This window comes from Bison bison, unplaced genomic scaffold, assembly GCF_000754665.1.
Source record: "Bison bison bison isolate TAMUID 2011002044 unplaced genomic scaffold, Bison_UMD1.0 scf7180017864239, whole genome shotgun sequence".
NCBI classification, from domain to species: Eukaryota; Metazoa; Chordata; class Mammalia; order Artiodactyla; family Bovidae; genus Bison; species Bison bison.
In genome coordinates, this window is record NW_011494811.1 from 2,523,764 (window position 1) to 2,541,748 (window position 17,985).

Consider the following 17,985-nt stretch of genomic DNA (forward strand, 5'->3'; position numbering starts at 1 on the left):
AAATCATAGCCTTGACTAGACGGACCTTTGTTGGCAAAGTAATGTCTCTGCTTTTAATATGCTGTCTAGGTTGGTCCCCACTCAATCCTCATCAAAAAAAGAAAAAAAAAAAAAAAAACCCAAAACACCATAGGAGTGTAGCCTCTCTGGGGGGTGTTAGACTTCACAGGCAGCCCCTCTTTAAAAATAAGCACAAGAAACTTCCCTTGGGGGTGGAGGGTGGGGGCAAGTGATTTCATGCTCATTTGACCCCCAGAAATTTGATATAGACAGAGGTTGAGTGATGAGTCATTAGTCACAGGCACACTGGAAGAGTTGGGAACTCGCAGCTGCCACCGTGGCTACAGTGCATGGTCATTCTTCCAGATTCTAATCCCAAATAGACACAGAGCTGAGGCTCAGCCCTCCCTGAGATGGATTTCAGTGTTCAGAGATGACTGGGAACATCGTTCCCTCTCTGGGCCTAGCTAGGAATGACTCCACAGAACCGTAGAAGAAAAGCAACACCTAAGAGACTTAGTGGTGCCTAACATCAGTGAACTTCGAAACCAACAACAGTGATAATAATAGCTACAGTTCGCTGAGTTCCTAGCAGGTGCCAGCTGCCGGGCCGGGATCTCACACACATTATCTCTAAAGCCCCTGAAAACTGCAGGTGGCTCAGGGAAGCTCTCGGTTGCAGAGAGTCACACAACAGGTGGGCAGAGGGGCTGGGTTCAGTCCCATTTTCTATACCAGTGTCTGGGCACCAGTGCCTGGCTTCTGAGGCCACTGGGGAGTTTGCAGGGTGGTCATAAGTCCTGTGTGCAGGGACCTCACTTCGTGCTCTGGGCCTCCGTTTTCTTTTCTGGAAAAGAAGGGATGTAGAGAGATGACCTCCAGGTCATCCATTCTGGACTCCAGCTGTGCCATTTCGGACTTGCAGTTCCTTGGGCATTGTTTTTCTTGTGACATCCCTCTTGGACACTGTCCCCTTCTCTTTAAAAGTGCTGAAGCCCATGTAAGCTGGGCAAAGTGCTGCATGCTCCTGGCATTCCAAGAGGTCCCAGGGAACTGTCTGCCCCTGTGAATTTGATGCATGGATTTGAGGGGGGGGGGCGGTAACAGAGGGCAGAAAGGATATAGGTCAGTGTGAGGCCCTAGCTCTGGAGTTCAACAACGTGAATTCAAGCACTGGTCCTGTCACATGTGAGAGTGGTTTGGGCAAATTCTTACTCCCTCTCTTAGCCATGGTTTCCTCAACTAGAAAATGGGGCAGTGACACCCCTTAACTTGTAGCATTGTTGGGAAGGGTCAGATGAGATGAACCACGTAACACCCAGTGGTTGGGAACCACTGGTCCTCTGAAATCCCATCCTCACAGGCCCTGCTGCTGGCTGCCGGGGTGAGGGGACTCCGGAAGGGCCTGCCAGGCACATGCAGGGAACTGCTCACCGGGGCTGCAAAGAACAGATCCCAGGTAGGCCTCTTCAAGGCCCGACAAGGATGACTGTCCTGCCCCACAGTATGTGGCTCTCTTCCAGGCCCTCTGCTCAGCGGGCTGGACGGAGGAGAGGGGAGAGGCAGCGTGGGGCCCCAGCTTCTGCAGGTGTCCATTCTTGCCGGCACAGCCATTACCCTAGAGATGCTGGGTCACCTCCGAAGCCTCTTGCCCTGCCTGCAGCTGCAGCAGGGGCCCAGGAGGTGGGTTAATCAGGGAACTGACTAGACTCCCATGTCTGCTCTAAGCAGGAAAGAGGAGGCAGAGATGGTGAACAGAAGGCATGTTACCGTGAAACAGGCACTGTGCCGATAACCGGATCTCAGAATGCTCTCGATGACCCTGTGAGGAAGGCTTGACACTCTCCATCTCACAGATGGAGAGACTGAGGCCGGCAGAGGTCACCCAGCCATCAGGCGGCACAGACGCTACCCACTGCCTGCTGTCCCCACTTAACATACCAGCTTGTCTGAGGAAAGGTTATTTATAAGTTAGGTTTCTACAAGCCATTATAGATCAAGGAGGGGACCTGGCTCTTTGAAGGAATGAGAAGTGTTTTTTTTTAATTATTTTTATTTTTTTAGTTTGGGCTGCATGGGGTCGTCCCTGCTTCACATGGGCTTTCTCAGTTGCAGGGAGCGGGGCCACTCTCGAGTTTCGGTGCATGGACTTCTCATTGTGGTGGCCCCTCTTGTTGTGGAGCATGGGCTCTAGGTGTGCCGGCTTCAATAGTTGCAGCCCATGAGCCCAGATGCTCTGCAGATGCTAGATGCTCTGCCGAATGTAGAATCTTCCCAGACCAGGGATCCAACCCGTGTCCCCTGCTTTGACAGATGGACTCTCAACCACTGGACCACCAAGGAAGTTCTCGAAGAGTTCTTTATCGGTGATCATTCTATTTGACTGGAGAAGGAAATGGCAACCCACTCCAATATTCTTGCCTGGAGAATTCCATGGACAGGGGAGCCTGGTGGGCTTCAGTCCATGGGATCTCAAAGAGTTGGACATGACTGAGCACACAGTACATTCTATTTGACTGAGAACATGGCTTTTTATATCAGTTTCTGCCCCCGGAGTGTAAGCTCCCTGAGGGCAGGGGTTCTTGTATGTTTTGTTCACCTGTCCCCCCAGTTGTTGGTGTACCATGCATACTTGTTGAGTATTTGTTGGTGGAAGAAAAGGGGAAGAAGATGGGGAGGAGGGTATTCGGCGCTTCTCTGTTAAAGCGAGGGCCTGAGAGACGGTGCAGGACTAGAGCCCAGAGAAAGGGCATGACCCACCTGGGTCAGTGTGGGCTGGTGTAGTGAGTAACCCAGGCTTCCTCACAGGACTTCTGCAGCAGCAGCTATCTGCCCCCCAACCACAGGGCCAGGCACTAAGCCCCGCTGCCCCAGATGATAGGGTGAGAAAATCCTCTGTGGTCCCACCAGAAGTCAGGGGAGGAATGACCTTGATTTTGGTGACGAACTGCAGGAACTACAAACATTATTACTGATCATGAGATGACCCAGCTGCTACATTTGGGAATAATAGGACTGCAGAGTCTGAGGGCTAATTAGAAATGTGTCAAATGCTTTTTCTTAACAGCAAGGAATTCCTTCAAAGGAGAAGTGCATAAATAAAGCCAGCTAGTCAGCAGGATTGGTCCCAGAGGCAAAGCCCTTTGCAAGCCCTCCGTGACCTCCCAATCTCACTGCCTGTCTCCTTTGCCCTGTCCCCTCCTCCTCAGCCTCTGAGGATCTGAGTAGCACAGGTCCTCAGAGAGGACCAGATGGCCCCAAATGTCAGGCCACTGCCTGTTACATGCCTCTCTCTTGCCTTTGAATGAGCGTTCCTCTGAGCAGGGCCTGGCAGTCTTCTTTTGTGTATCTCCAGTGTCTAGCACAGCGTTGGGCATTGTGGCAGCTCTCACTAAGTATCTGTGCGATGAGTGAATGAATGAATATCTAGGGTGGCAATCTGCTGCTACTCCTCATTCTGTCCTATTAAAATGTCACCGAGACCACTCTAATAGTAAACCAATGCCTGTTTGCCCATTAGGGTGGTATTTCCAATCTTTCTTTCTTTTTTTTTCCAATTTAAAAATGGTATTTATTTGTTTGGCTGTGCCAGGGCTTTAGTTGTGGCACGCGAATTCTTAGTTGCAACATGTGGGCTCTAGTTTCCCCACCGGGAATCAAACCCAGGCCTCCTGCATTGGGAATGTGGAGTCTTTTTAGCCACTTGCATCACCAGGGAAGTCCCTTCCCTTTCTTCTTGAATACCTACCATGCCAAGCACTTCTAGGTGCCAGGAATACAAGCATGAACAAAAGCTGATTCCAGCTCCTGAGGAGCCCAGTCACTGATATTAGGGCAATAGGCACAAATGGTCACCACGTGGTATAATAGACTCTATACAAGCACAAAGGGGCCTTCGTCATATGGAAGAAGTCATCTGAGAGCTGAGTCTTTTAAAGGGTAAGCAGGTGGGGAAGATAGTGGTCGATCATTTGGTGTGTATGGGGGAGGGGGTGGTGATGGTAACCAGGTTAGAGAGATAGATGGGCCAGTTAACAGGCGTCTTGTGTGCTGTTGTAAGTAGTTTGGACTTATTCTGGAAAGCCATGAAGAACTACCCAAGATTTTTAGTAGGGAATGACATGATCAGTTATTAGTTTTAGTGACGAGGCTGAAGACCACTGGCAGGGGGGCACAATGACATTGCAATAGTCCGAGCAAGCAATGCTGTGGGCTGGACTAGGGCAGAAACACTGGAGCAGAAGAGAAGGAAGGTAGACTCAAAGGATTTGGTGACCAGTTAGAGGCGGAGGTGAGAGAAACGATTTGAGGATAACACGTCCATTTCTTGGTAGGAGACAAGTGCTTTGGTTTAAGGTAACCACTAACTGAAATAGACAGCACAGGAGGAGGAGCAGATTTAGGAGACATGTTCTACTGAACTTGAGTTCTCTGTGATCCACCCAGAAAGGAAGTTTTAAATCCAGGTCTGGTGCTCAGGAGAAGAGTGGAAGAGGTCAGTTAAGCAGAGAAAACCGTAACACAACTGGGGCAGAAACAGCTGGGAGGCTACCTGTACCCAGCACCTAGGAACGGGGGAGATGGCATGTGCACCAGAAATCAGGACCTCTGGATTCCTCGTGTGAAGACAAAGAGACAGAACTAGCTTTTTCCCCTGTCAGATGCCCTGTTTCAAGGCCCTGGACCCAAGTTCTTAGTAATACTCATCTTTTTGTCAAGGACTTCATCATTTGGTACATGTTAGGACAGACCTTTCCACCTAGGTCTGGAACAAAATTTGCCTCATAAACAGGTCAGTGATAAGACCAGAGAGCATCTGAATTGAAAAGAGGCCTTAGTCCTGCATTTCCTTCCATCTAATGGTGCCTGTTGGAGAAGGCAATGGCACCCCACTCCAGTACTCTTGCCTGGAAAATCCCATGGACGGGGTAGCCTGGTGGGCTGCTGTCTATGGGGTCGCATGGACTCAGACACGACTGAGCACCTTCACTTTCACTTTTCACTTTCATGCATTGGAGAAGGAAATGGCAACCCACTCCAGTCTTCTTGTCTGGAGAATCCCAGGGACAGGGGAGCCTGGTAGGCTGCCATCTATGGGGTCGCACAGAGTCAGACACGACTGAGGCGACTTAGCAGCAGCAGCAGCAATGGTGCCTATAATTGAAACCTCCATTTTCCTTGAGAACTAGGAAGTGGAAATTAAGGGAATGTTCCCAGGATTGGTATACATTTTGAAGCTTTCAGCAGGCTGAAAATACCCGTCGATATATTTTGAAGTGTAATTTCCACTCCCTTACCAGCCAAAATAATTGAACAGGAAGAAAAAGCTGTTAATGCAGGAGGCATATGACGTCAGATCCACATTGCCTGCAGATTTACCATTTCAAAGCAATTGAGGGTTTTTACAGCCAATGTTTACAGTCATACATGTCCCCGCTCACTGGAGCCACCCTCTGAAGCCAACAAAGGGCCCATCAATCTGGCTTGGACACTGAAATTGTTCACAGTGTCTGGAGCTGATGTCAAAGCAGAGAGAATTTTTTAAACTTATGATGCTATCTTGTCAGTACATAAATCGTAGGGTGTTTCGGCCTGGTAGGTGGTATAAACCGCTGGGGCTGCCAGTACTCACGGAGCCAGTGGAGGCAGGGCTCCACAATGGCCTGGCCAGGTCCAGCTTCCTTTCTCACTTGGCATCCCTGACCCCAGGTTCCTGCACAGATTGTCCTCTTACTCTAGTCCGAAGTGATTTGTGCCTCTTGCCCAACCAAAAATGCCTGCCTCTGCCTCCAGCCCAGCGACAGTGGATCCAAGAGGTGTAGATTCTTCAGCAGAGGGTCATGCCGCTTCTCACAGTCTCTGCTGGGCTTGGCAGGAGAGACAGACAATAGACTTTATAGGTGTTCATCTTCCGTCTGCTGCCAATGCCTCTGCGTGTGTGTGTGTGTGCGCACATGCTATTTTTCAGGTCTTCAACTTCAGATCTTTCCTGGAATTACTGATTTCTTTCACTATATTTGTGTCCAAAGGAAGTTTCTAAACCCATGTCCAACATTTGCCTTTCTTTCCATTTCATCACTTATCTTTCCGAAGGCCCTTACCTACAGACAGAGCATCTGGTATGTTCTTGGGCACTTGGAATGATTAGGAGGTGACAAGCTGGGGTTTTAGTCCTGGTTGTGCCATAAGCCAGCTTGGTGACCCTGGAAAAGTCACTTATCCGAACTTCTTTCTCATGTTTAAAATGAGGGGTTTGGTACAATAAGACTCAGCAGGTCCTTCCTAGTGCTAGCATCTTATTGTTCTGTTTACTTATTTTAATTTTTTAAAACCATTCTGTGCCCCAGCAAGAATTATTGGCAATGAACTGAGATGCAATTTTCTTCATTATCACTGGGTCCCCTGGCACATATTACATATATACATACGCATCCAAACAATTGCAGATGGTCCATTGCCTGAAGAATCTGAAAATTTCCAGGATATAGAGACCTAAAAAGGAGATATTGGAAGAATGTGCAAGAGATTGTTACATCCAGGGATACCTCTGAGGAGGGGACCTTGAGGTGAACAGGAGTGGGAGATTTCACTGTATATTCATTGTTTTATAGCTTTGGGATGTTTTGCCACATGCACTCATCACCTCTTCAGTGTAAAACTTTTTTAAAGCAAGAGTGTTTTCCTTTCTCTTTCTTCTACTGCGGGCCCCTCTGCAGCTCAGCTCCTAGCTGGGGAGGAGGAGCCCCTGGTGGGGCTGGCGTCAGCCTCTGGAAGCCGCCCCTAAGCCCAAGCCCTCGCTGGCCAACAGCCCAGCTCCCCCGGCGCCTGAAGAGGGTCTGCGGACGCACAGTGCTTCTGGCTGCCCTTGCTAGTGGCTCTCCGGCTGGGCTGTCAGAGCTGGTACAGGACCTCCATTCAAGGGCCAGCCCTGATGACTCCAGCAGCCAGACAGAGGCAGAGGGACCTACGAATTCGGCAGAGAGGGAAGTGCATCCAGCCTTCAATCCACCAGATCTGGCTATTCCCTTTCAAAGACAGATCGCCTTTTGTGGTGTGTTTTCTGCTGCTAATACAACATGAAGACAGAAACATGAAAGAAAAAGAACAAAAGGGCCAGAGATGAGTGGTGAGAAAGGGTTTCTAAGGCGCCTCCTTCTCCCCACGCTGCCCGCCTCTGCTGGGCAGAGCTGGGCTGTGGTCCCACGTCCCTGGTTTCTCAGCCACGCGACCCAGCTCCTCCTCATGGCATCCACCCGGCCTTCCTCTTCACCTCCTCTTCTGACTGTCCCCTTCAGTGGGTGCTGGGCCCTCTACCCCTCCTGTCCATCTCCTCCTCCTCCGGCTTGCCTACTGCACTGCCACTCTGCCCAGCAACAGCTGCCGCGGCTAAGGGCAGCTTAGACATTTCCCAAGACGAAGGCTGCTACCTGCCCCACCACGTGGGGTTGCTCAAGGTAGGTTCCTCCAAGCCTCCCTTCTTTCTTTCCAGGGTCAGTAAAGCCCGGGTGAGGCCAGGAGGATGACTGAGACGCGGAGACAGACAAGGAGCCGCAGATGGAGATGCACTCTTGGGAGAGATGAGAAGATACAGGGCGTGAGGAAAAGCAGCCTCGGGGAAAGAAAAGGCAGAGAGCGAAAACCAACAAAAGTGTAATAAATCCAAAAACCAGAAGGGCCTGAAGAGAAACTGTCCAGAGAGAAGGGGTGTGAGGTCAGAAGGGAGAAGCAGGAGTGGTGGGGATGGAGGCCGAGGAATGGCGCAACAGAAATCTCTCAGGAAGGGTCACTCACCTCCCGGAGCTGTCGGGCTTGTTGGCTGCAGCGAGCCGAATCTATTTAAAAACACACCAGGCATTTTGCCTCGTTCTGTTTCCCTGCCCAGAAAAGGCTGGAGCCAGAGGCTCAGGGAACCGTTCCAGCCTTAGGACCCTGCACGGGCCACAGGGCTGAAGACCTGCTTGCCCTTTCTGGGAATCACCCGCCTTCGCTTGCGAGTTGCGGGGGCCACTCAACGCGCAGCATCCTGATGGCAGTCCCTAAGGTTACCGGTGTCATCCGCTTCCCACTGGGAAAGACTCGACCATGTCCTTCATTCTGTCTTCAAGCTAGTTGAAAAGCAGATGCTGCTCAAATGGACAGCTGCTCTAAAGGGATGCTCCAAGAGAGCTCCCTGACCCGTGGGAATACACTTAACGATGACTGGAGGGGCCTGGGGTGGATTGGATTACAGCGAGACAAAGTAGAGAATGTGAAAGGACATCAAGGATAAAATGGCCCTGGGGAAACCATATGGGACTTGAATGGGAAAAACCTGTGCATCTTTTGGAACGCTCTGACCTGGAGATGATCCGGCTCCTCATCCACCTGGCACAGAGGGGTACAAAATTAGAAGTGGCTAGGAGTAGTGGCCAAGGAAAGCCATCCGTGCAGACTTTGTTTTCTCCCCTGCTGAGAGGGTGGGTCTGAGAGGTTCTTCCTTCCCTGGCTCTGGAGCCCATTATATTGTGTAAAATACTTTTCAAGGCTGAATATAAGTCCTCTGCTCTGCATGAGATTTACATTCTTGAGAAACTTAGTGTACAAATCACACCAAATTTTGCTTGCCACAGGAGTTGGCTTTTCAAAATAAATTTGAGGTCAGCCCTATGTTTAAAAAGGATGGCTTTTGAAGGTGAATAATCATCCTGGTTCATGTTTGTAACTTTGGAATTTTAAATGTCGATTTGGGTGGTCATGGCAGTTACGGGGGAGGGGATGGGGTGAGGGGGGCTGCCTAGAGATCCATCTACAGTTTCCTTTTAAGTTGCAGTGAAACATTACGTTAAAACAAACCCAAAACCTAAGTAGATAAGTGTGTTGCAGGAGCTACTGCTGAAGAAATAAGACATTAAAAAAATTTATTACAGAAACTTTTAAATATATATTAAAAGAAGTAGAAAGCCTAATGTAAAAAAAAAACCCAGCCTAGACACTTATCAACTCATGGCCGATCCTATGAGAAACATGGACTTTGGGCCAGATGACAGATCCAGAGGATGAGCTTTGTATAGTGTAAGACAAATAGGTTGGTTCTACTGAGGCTCCAGGATCCAGATTTCTATACAAATGCCCTAGACCAGAGCCTAGAAGACTAGAGCTTAGAGTATGAGGAGAAGGGCAGAGACATTCTTATTTAGCAAAGAAACCTAAGACTTAAAAGCAAACACACACATTCGCATTCCATTTCTGCCCCTCTGAAGGATGCACAATGCACAAGTCATAGTAACAGTGGTTACTGTCAGGAAGGGAAGGACTGGGGAGGAGGTCCTTGTTCATTATATGTTTAAAAACAAATTTTGTCCTACGTGCACTTCTTCTTAAAAGCAACTTGTTAAAAACAAACATGAAGCTTCGCTGTACCCAGTTCCCCTGGGAGTGACAAAAATCCTCCAGACTGCCTGGACTCAGACCACCAATGTCATCACATTTTGACCTGGATTTGCTGTGTGACACTAATCTGCTCAGCCACCTGAATGTACAACCTCCCAACCCCAAGCTGTACATCATCAGGATGTACGTTTCATGTAATACACAAACTCCAGCCCTTCATGATTACATGAATTAGTCGCTATGTTTGACCCCAGGGACTAGAGCCCACCAGGCTCCTCTCTGATCATGGGATTTCCTAGGCAGGAATACTGGAGTGGGTTGACATTTCCTTCTCCAGGGGATCTCCTCGGCTTAGGGATCAAATCCATGTCTCCTGCATTGACATGTGGATTTTTTACCACTAAGCCACCAGGGAAGTCCCCTAATGACATAGGTGTGTATATATATATATATATACACACACACACACATTTGTCAAAATTCACCGAGCTGTACTTGTAAGATTTGTATGCTTTATTGCATTTTCACTATATTACACTCCAATAAAGTATTATTAACAGCAGCAAACATTTCAGCCCTTGTGTACAAATAAACCAAAGAATCACCATTTGGGGGTTTATTGGGTTGGTGGTTCAGAGAAAACAGTTGTTTTGAGAAAACAACATGATGTGGACTTTCTGCAAAAACTTGCTCCTTGGAAGCTACCGCGAGAGCATGTGCTTTTGGTTAAGCATTCCATGGCTGAAACGCAACTCGATGCTAAAATGCCGAGAGGATGAGGCAAAATCTTGGCCAAGGTCAAGCTCTGCTGATGGTTTGAGGGGGGATGGCAGCCAACTCTCTGCACTTGTATAACATTTAAAAAAGAAAAACTAACCCCAAGTCATCTTCTGTTCCGTTTCGGAGCCAACTTTAGTCTCAGAGGAAGCCATATGGGCTACAGCTTGGGCTGACCAAACCTCCAGGGCCAAACATACAGATCTTGATTGGAAAGGAACTGAGCCAACTGACTGGGGCTCCAATTGGCGCTGTGAGATGTAACAAAGTGAAGTGAAAGTCGCTCAGTCATGTCCGACTCTTTGCGACCCCACGGACTGTCCATGGAATTCTCCAGGCCTGAACACTGGAGTGGGTAGCCTATCCCTTCTCCAGGGGATCTTCCCAACCCAGGGATCGAACCCAGGTCTCCCCCATTGCATGTGGATTCTTTACTAGCTGAGCTATCAGGGAAGCCGGAGATAAAACAAAAGATGTCTACATTTTAGGAGAGGGGAGAGATATATACGTTAGCCTCCTTTTTGGCAATCTGTTCGTTGATCCAGAACAACAACAAAATGACCCCAATATGGTAGAAAAAGGGGGACTCATGTCTACATTGAAGTGATTATTGTGAAAAGAGCTTCAAGTTTAGCATACTTGGTACAAAATTTATGCAACACAAAGTCAATACACCATAACCTCTTTGGGACTGAAATGAAGCACAATGATGGACTGAAATATGTATCTTTTGCCAGGTCACAGAGAATGGATACACAGAGGGGAAAATGTCTCTTGGTAGCTTATAAAATACAATCTTTACATTTTGCATGTGTCTGTCTCGCTGGTGGCCAGAAAGGTAAGCAGGACAAAGGCCCAGGTGGGTCAGGGTTATAGAAAGGCAGGCCCTAGAGACTTCTCAAGTGTCCCTGGCAGTTAATTGTCTTAGGACGCATGGATGGAGAACAATGTGTTAACACAGTGGACCCCTCAAATTTTCTTAGGTAGTCCTGACAGCATAAAAAGAGAATATTAACTTACTGATTTAACGTTTTCCTTTCCAAGTGCCCAGTTCTATTCAATTCTCTCTCTATGGCACAGCCTCAACATCTCCGATCTTTAAATGAGAAACCTTGTTTTCTTCCTCCCCAACATCCTCCCATTTACAACACTTGGCAAAGATGCCTCATTTCTATTCCATGCCAATTTCTTATTAAGCCTTACGGCACTGGCAATGTGGGTGAAGATAAAGATTTCTCTTCTTTACTGTCAAATAGTGAACGGAATAGAAATGTGAGTTCCTTAAGGCCACACTCAGTGCATCTCTGGTGAGAGGAGTACTTTGACCCCAGGTGGAGCTCCGGATGGAGGGACCAGGCTTGGCCCTAGTCAGCAGGCTGAGAGGACACAGCGTGGCATCCTGGCTTCCTCACCCCGCTTCCCTTCATGCACAGCTGCATTCCCAGGGCTGGGATGGGATGAGAATGTGAAACCAAGCAGAAGGTACACAGCACCCACGGGAGAGCGCCACATCAAACAACAGGGGGATGTATTACAGAATGCCACGCTAGTAGGCCCCTTACGGCACAGCTAATTCAAACTCCTAGTTTTATCGGTACAGAAAGGAATCCAAAAAAGTTAAGTGATTGGTCCAAAGACACATAGCTGATGGCCAGAACCAGACACTATCACCAAGGCCTCTTGATCCTCCAATACACTATACAATTGAGTTTGAAGTAAAGTCAAAGTCACTCAGTCATGTCTGACTCTTTGCAACCCCATGGACTACACAGTCCATGGAATTCTCCAGGCCGGAATACTGGAGTGGGTAGCCTTTCCCTTCTCCAGGGGATCTTCCCAACCCAGGGATCGAATCGAGGTCTCCCACATTGCAGGCGGATTCTTTACCAGCTGAGCCACAAGAAGCAAAATATAAAGGTAAGTCCAAAAAAGAATACATTTGAATCCGTTCTAATGAGGTGGATGAAACTGGAGCCTATTATACGGAGTGAAGTAAGCCAGAAAGAAAAACACCAATGAAGTATACTAACGCATATATATGGAATTTAGAAAGATGGTAACGATAACCCTGTACGTGAGACAGCAAAAGAGACACTGATGTATAGAACAGTCTTTTGGACTCTGTAGGAGAGGGCGAGGGTGGGAGAATGGCATTGAAACATGTATAATATCATATGTGAAACAAATCGCCAGTCCAGGTTCGATGCATAATACAGGATGCTTGGGGCTGGTGCACTGGGATGACCCAGAGGGATGGTATGGGGAGGGAGGTGGGAGGGGGGTTCAGGATGGGGAACACGTATACACCCGTGGCGGATTCATGTTGATGTATGGCAAAACCAATACAATATTATAAAGTAATTAGCCTCCAATTAAAATAAATTTATATTAAAAAAAAAAGGTAAGTCCATGGACTATGCTCCCATCCTCCCCCACCAACCAAATAAATGTACATTCTTTAAAACTGCCCATGTCCCAGTCTCCTATTTCTTTCCACCCCTACCAGCTCACTAAGCTCAAATTTCGGATTCTCATCCAGGACTTAATAGATACCCTGGTGGTCTGAGCAGTCAGAATCCCAACTTTGCCCCAGCATGTTGCAACCTGAGAAGGGAGATCTTTGGGAAGCAGGTGTAGCGTGTAAGTAGCCTCTAACAACTCGGGAATATCTGGACCACCCATCACGTTGATAATAATGCTGACTGTAAACTTAGCGGCTCTTGAAGCTTATGCTGGCAGGAAGGCAACAGGCTACCCATCAGGCAAAAGAGAAAAAATCAAGAATTAAAAGCAAATAAGGAAGTTGCAAGGAGGGCAAACGCCTTGAGTTCAGTCTGGAGGATGTGAGATTAACTATCTCCACTCAGTCCGACAGTGACCTTCTAAGGCAAGTACCACTGCCTTAGAAGAGGGAGCACCCAGGAAGTGTGGACTAGGGCTTCCAACACTCCCTCTCCCTGTGCACAGGAAGTCAGCTCCTGCTTATCCCACAGGATTGCCCATTTGGTGACTGGGGGTGCCAACAACCAAGTTGGACACAGACAAGGCTAGTGAGGAGGAAATAATGGTCTAATGTACTTCCCAATTTCCCAAATAACATGTTGCCAGTTAAGTAAGGGCCGTGGTGCCACAGGCAAAGGCATCCCCCTGGTAGAGTGGGTGGAACAGGTACTTTTGAACAAGTGGAATGATCATTTGGCTGCGTGTCAGTCCAGCTCCATCACCTGATGCAAAACTGCCCCAGGACTGGGGACAGACGGAAGGTTTTTGCTCCAGCATGAGGGGGCAACTTGGGGAATACCTAAAAAGAGTAAGTCGGTTCCAAAAAAAGTATTTTGAGGATTATGTATAATTTTTACATTATCCAATCAAGAGTCCACTATAGGAGAACTGGGGCTTCCCTGGTGGCTCAGTGGTGAAGAATCCGCCTGCCGGTGCAGGAGATGTAGGTTCGATCCCTTGGTGGAGAACATCTCCTGGAGGAGGAAATGGCAAAACACTTCAGTATTCTTTTTTTCTTTTTTTTTTCACTCCAGTATTCTTGCCTGGGAAATCCCATGGACAGAGGAGCCTGGACGGCTACAGTCCATGCGTGCTCGCTAAGTTGCTTCAGTCGTGTCCAACTCCTTGGAAATCTATGGACCGTGGCCTACCAGATTCCTCTGTCCATGGGATTCTTCTGGTAAGAATATTGGAGTGGGTTGCCATGCCTTCCTCCAGGGGATCTTCCCAACCAAGGGATCGAACCTACATCTCTTAAGTCTCCTGCACTGGGAGGCAGGCTCTTTACCACTAGCGATACCTAGGGAGCCCCGGTTGTAGTCCATGGGGGGTGGTAAAAACATCAGACATGATTTAGTGACTAAACAAAAACAATACAAGAATAATTCTTACACCCTCTTATAGTTTATCTCATCCAAGAAAAACTGATTCTCAACTGCATTCCTGAGGGATGAGGTACTCTAAAAATGACCAAGTAAAGAACAGAAAAAACGAGACCAGAAAGAAGAATCCTTTTAAAATACGTAATAATTAGCAAACTAGTAAACTGAGAAACTATGGTACCTCTTAGAGGATGAGACATAATGAATTGAAAAAAATAGATGAATGAATGAAAAAGAGAGGTAAGATAACAAAGAATTTAAATAATAGTCAAATGTTAGGGCCCCAAACATTAGAATAGGAAGCTGAACAAAAGCTCCTTCTGTCTGCTGGGCTCCTGAGAGTCTAAAATGAGGGATTAAAATGGCTTTATTTCAACAGAACACATTTTGCCATCTGATCTCTGTCTGTGACATGGATAAGAATAAGTAACTTATGGCTGCACTCTTAAGAGGGAAACAAATCCCTGAATATCATGCTTTGTTCGCTTTAGGATGGCAAATCAGTAATTGCTTGTTTATCCGTGGGGGGGAAAAAGGCCATAACCTTTATTTTAAAATAAAATTTTTTATTTTTAATTAATATTTTTTACAATTTTCTTTTAAAACAAACAGTATTTCCAAAAATCACTGCTGCAAGGAGGAATGAGGCAAGGAAGGATGGGAGCAGAAAGGAAGCAGAAAAAAGACTCTGAGGCTGCAATCGTAGTGTTCAGGCACATCAGAGGGGCCTTTGCTGTGACACTGTCTGCTCACTGCTGCTCACAGAGAAGGAAACTCAGCGAATGCCCTAGGGCGTGAGGGAAAGGGTCAAAGGCAAACATTCCCATCACAGAAACCCCTAAAAATGGATATCAATTTGTACTCACTCCAGCAACATGCCTCCCCCTCCTTGCAATCCAATTTCTAAGGTTCTAACCTAAATAAGTTAGCAAAGTTATAGTCAAAGATTTACACACAAAAAAGTTCATTGCATACATCATTGATATTAGCAAAGGATCCAAAGCAACCAAAAATTTCAACAGTGTGGGCATGGATAATAAAGTAAGGTAGAGTTACTGGAAATCTACTTTCAAAGATTTAAAGAGACAAGAAATTACTTATGATACCAGGTTAAATGAAGGAAAAATAGGATACCAAGCTATATATATGACTCTCAAGCCTGTTTAAATACTACACACAATATATGCATTTTTAAATACTGAAAGGAAATTCATAAACATACCTGCAGAGATTAGGTTTGTTCTACACGGAGGGATGATGGATTTTCATTCTTTCTTTAGATTCATCTCTAACAAGCATACACATGACTTTTATATCAGAAGAAAAAATTATTTAAAAATATGCCTACCCTAAAATGACTCATTTGAGATAGCTATTGTCAGTCTTAGGGACAGGCTGCTAAAGTCCAAGGCTGATTTAAAAACACGAAAAGATTCAAATCTAAACAGCGTGTGTTCTAAAAAGGACAGAAATTGCGTGTGCCATTGTCCAGATTTTTCCTCTGTCTTGGCTGCTGGCTCTGTGATATTAAGCTCTGCAGGGAGTTCTACTGGAGAACCCATTCCTTCTACCCTCAGCAACCACAGCTCCTTAAATGACCTCTTAGGACATGATTCTCACCTCTAAGTGTGAGGATACAGGGAAAGAGAAAGGGAGTGCCCTACTCTCTTAACAGAAAGAGGTTTTTCTTATAAAACTTATCAAAATGACCCAAAACCAGATATACACAATCTGAAACATAAGTCGTGAGTTATGTCCAAGGTTCGGGTATAAAGCCACTTATTTCTCAAGAACGCTTATAAAGCAAGAGCTACAGGTGCCCCCTTGTGGCAAGCTTGACTACTACGACGACCACCCATCCGTTTGGTCCTCTGCCGCGGGCTCCAGTGAAGTGACAGCCCCGTAACAACCTAGTGTGCTGAACACAGGGCCCCCAAAGCAGCTGGTACTATTTGTTTTCAAGAGTTTTTGATTTAGACCCCAAAAACACCTATTTGAGGATGAGTGGGAAGGGAAGAGGAAAAAAATGCAAGATGTGCATGTGTGGTGGGCTGCTGTCCAGGGGTCAAAGCTAGGGGTGGGGTGGGAGGCGGGGTGGGGTGGGGTGGGATGGAGATAGGGGGAGTCTGTGCAGTACATACCATGGGCTTCCCGTGGCGCTAGTAGTAAAGAACCTGCATGCCAATGCAAGTTAGACATAAGAGATGTGGGTTCGATTCCTGGGTGGGGAAGATCCCCTGGAGAAAGGAATGGCAACTCACTCTAGCATTCTTGCTTGGAGAATCCCACGGTCAGAGGTACCCGGCAGGCTATACAGTCCATAGGGTCTCACAGAGTCGGACACGACTTAAGTGACTTAGGACACACCATGGGCTGCCACACAGCAGGGACCTATAGGATAAAGATCTCCTTCCCCAAGAGTATTCACTGATTTTACAAAGTTATAAAGCAAAAAGTTTTACATTTACAATTCATGAACTTTGTGCTTAGAAGTTGTTTTACTTATCAATGTTAGAGCAGCCATCACCAACTCAGGCACAGCTCCAAAACAGAGTTCCTGTTGAATTATGGCCATAAAAAAATTTTTTAAAGCTTGTTAAAATCTTGTAAGGTAAGAAAGTTTTCCTTATACTTTAAAAAAAGATCCTAATCACTAATAAGTTGATTTCATGCTCAAAGTGGTGGCCTCACATTTAGAAAGATGAGAAACACCACCGTTTTGAACATCAAAACGGATTAATTAATCCCAGTGTCCCAGGCAAGATGGGAGATGGAGAAATCCTCTCACTGCAACCTGACCAAATGGCTCTGGGAGAGAATTAAAGAGCTTAAAAGAGGTCAGTATTGCAAATCTGATAGAACACAGAACACTGAAGGGACCAGATACTGATTCTGAGAAAAGATAATCTTCCTCTCAGAAAGGGATTACGCTAAAAACCTTGACGTTCTGGGCAGGATTGCAACAAACAGCCAAAAGCTGAGCAAATCATCCAAGTTCTCTAGGGAGGTGGTGCTCGTGCTTCTCTGTGGCCCACCCAGGCCTCTTTCCAAAAAGAATCCCCTCCAGGGCTAGGGTGAAAACACGTGGCAGGAAGCTGCTGCCTTGGCCCTGAACAAGTAAAGGGGAGCATTTTCAAGGATGTGTAATAAACCGAAGCAGCCCAGCTGGGCCGGATCCCCATCCAGGTGAGCTCCAGCACAGCATCAAGCCAAAGAACTTCTAATCATGAGGCTGAGCTGGGAGTATGAATCCAACCCCCTTCTACCTCTCCAACCTCTAGAAGAACGTTTTATTTTTTTCTCCCTCCTAACCAGATGGGATTGAAATACTTGACAGCTCCTGTTTGAGATAAACCAACATGCTGGACAGGGAAGAAAAAAATATTAAAAACTTGAGAGTCTTGACAAGACACTTCAGGAAGAATCCTTCATGTGTCGCCTGTACAGGGAAAGCATTATAGGGAGAGGGGAAAAATATGAAGGCCAAGGTTCCCGTTTGTCCAGAAAAGGGCGGAATAGAGAATTCTCACTCTGCCCAGCTGAAATTCAAAACCAGGAGCACCCCTGAAAGCAACAGCCTTGCTCCACCAGAAGCATCCTGGGATGATCACGACGGGTTAGTATTGTGAGTTGTGTCACCAGAATCTGACAATGACATTAAAACAGGAAGAGGTGACTTGGCACCCCCCGGCTCCAGCTTCCCAGGCGTCCTAACCCGGAAGGGAGGCGGCGATCACGACAGCTTGATGGGAAGGTCCTCCCCGTATTTCCGGAGCAGCTTCTGATGGTTGTGGTCCACCGACCACTGCTGGGGCAGGTGCCGGGGCTGCATGGAGTCCAGGAAGTGCTGCCGCCAGCGGCTCTCCAGCTGCATGAGGGAGCGCAGCCCGCCCTGGGTGTGGCGCTGCACCACCTTCAGCCCGTGAGGAATGTAGTTTTCATTGGAAATCCTGCC

General features: G+C 47.1%; 1 protein-coding gene across 3 annotated transcripts in view; it reads right to left on the bottom strand.

The window, feature by feature from the left end:
* Positions 1 to 16,131: 16,131 nt before the first annotated feature.
* The window catches only part of EXD2 (exonuclease 3'-5' domain containing 2), a 55,157-nt gene continuing 53,303 nt past the window's right edge, over positions 16,132 to 17,985 (bottom strand). For all 3 annotated transcript variants that reach the window (XM_010846697.1, XM_010846695.1, XM_010846696.1), the window contains one exon: positions 16,132 to 17,980. In XM_010846697.1, coding sequence (XP_010844999.1) covers positions 17,764 to 17,980 — 217 coding nt within the window. In that variant the 3' untranslated portion in view covers positions 16,132 to 17,763. The remainder of the gene's footprint in view (positions 17,981 to 17,985) is intronic.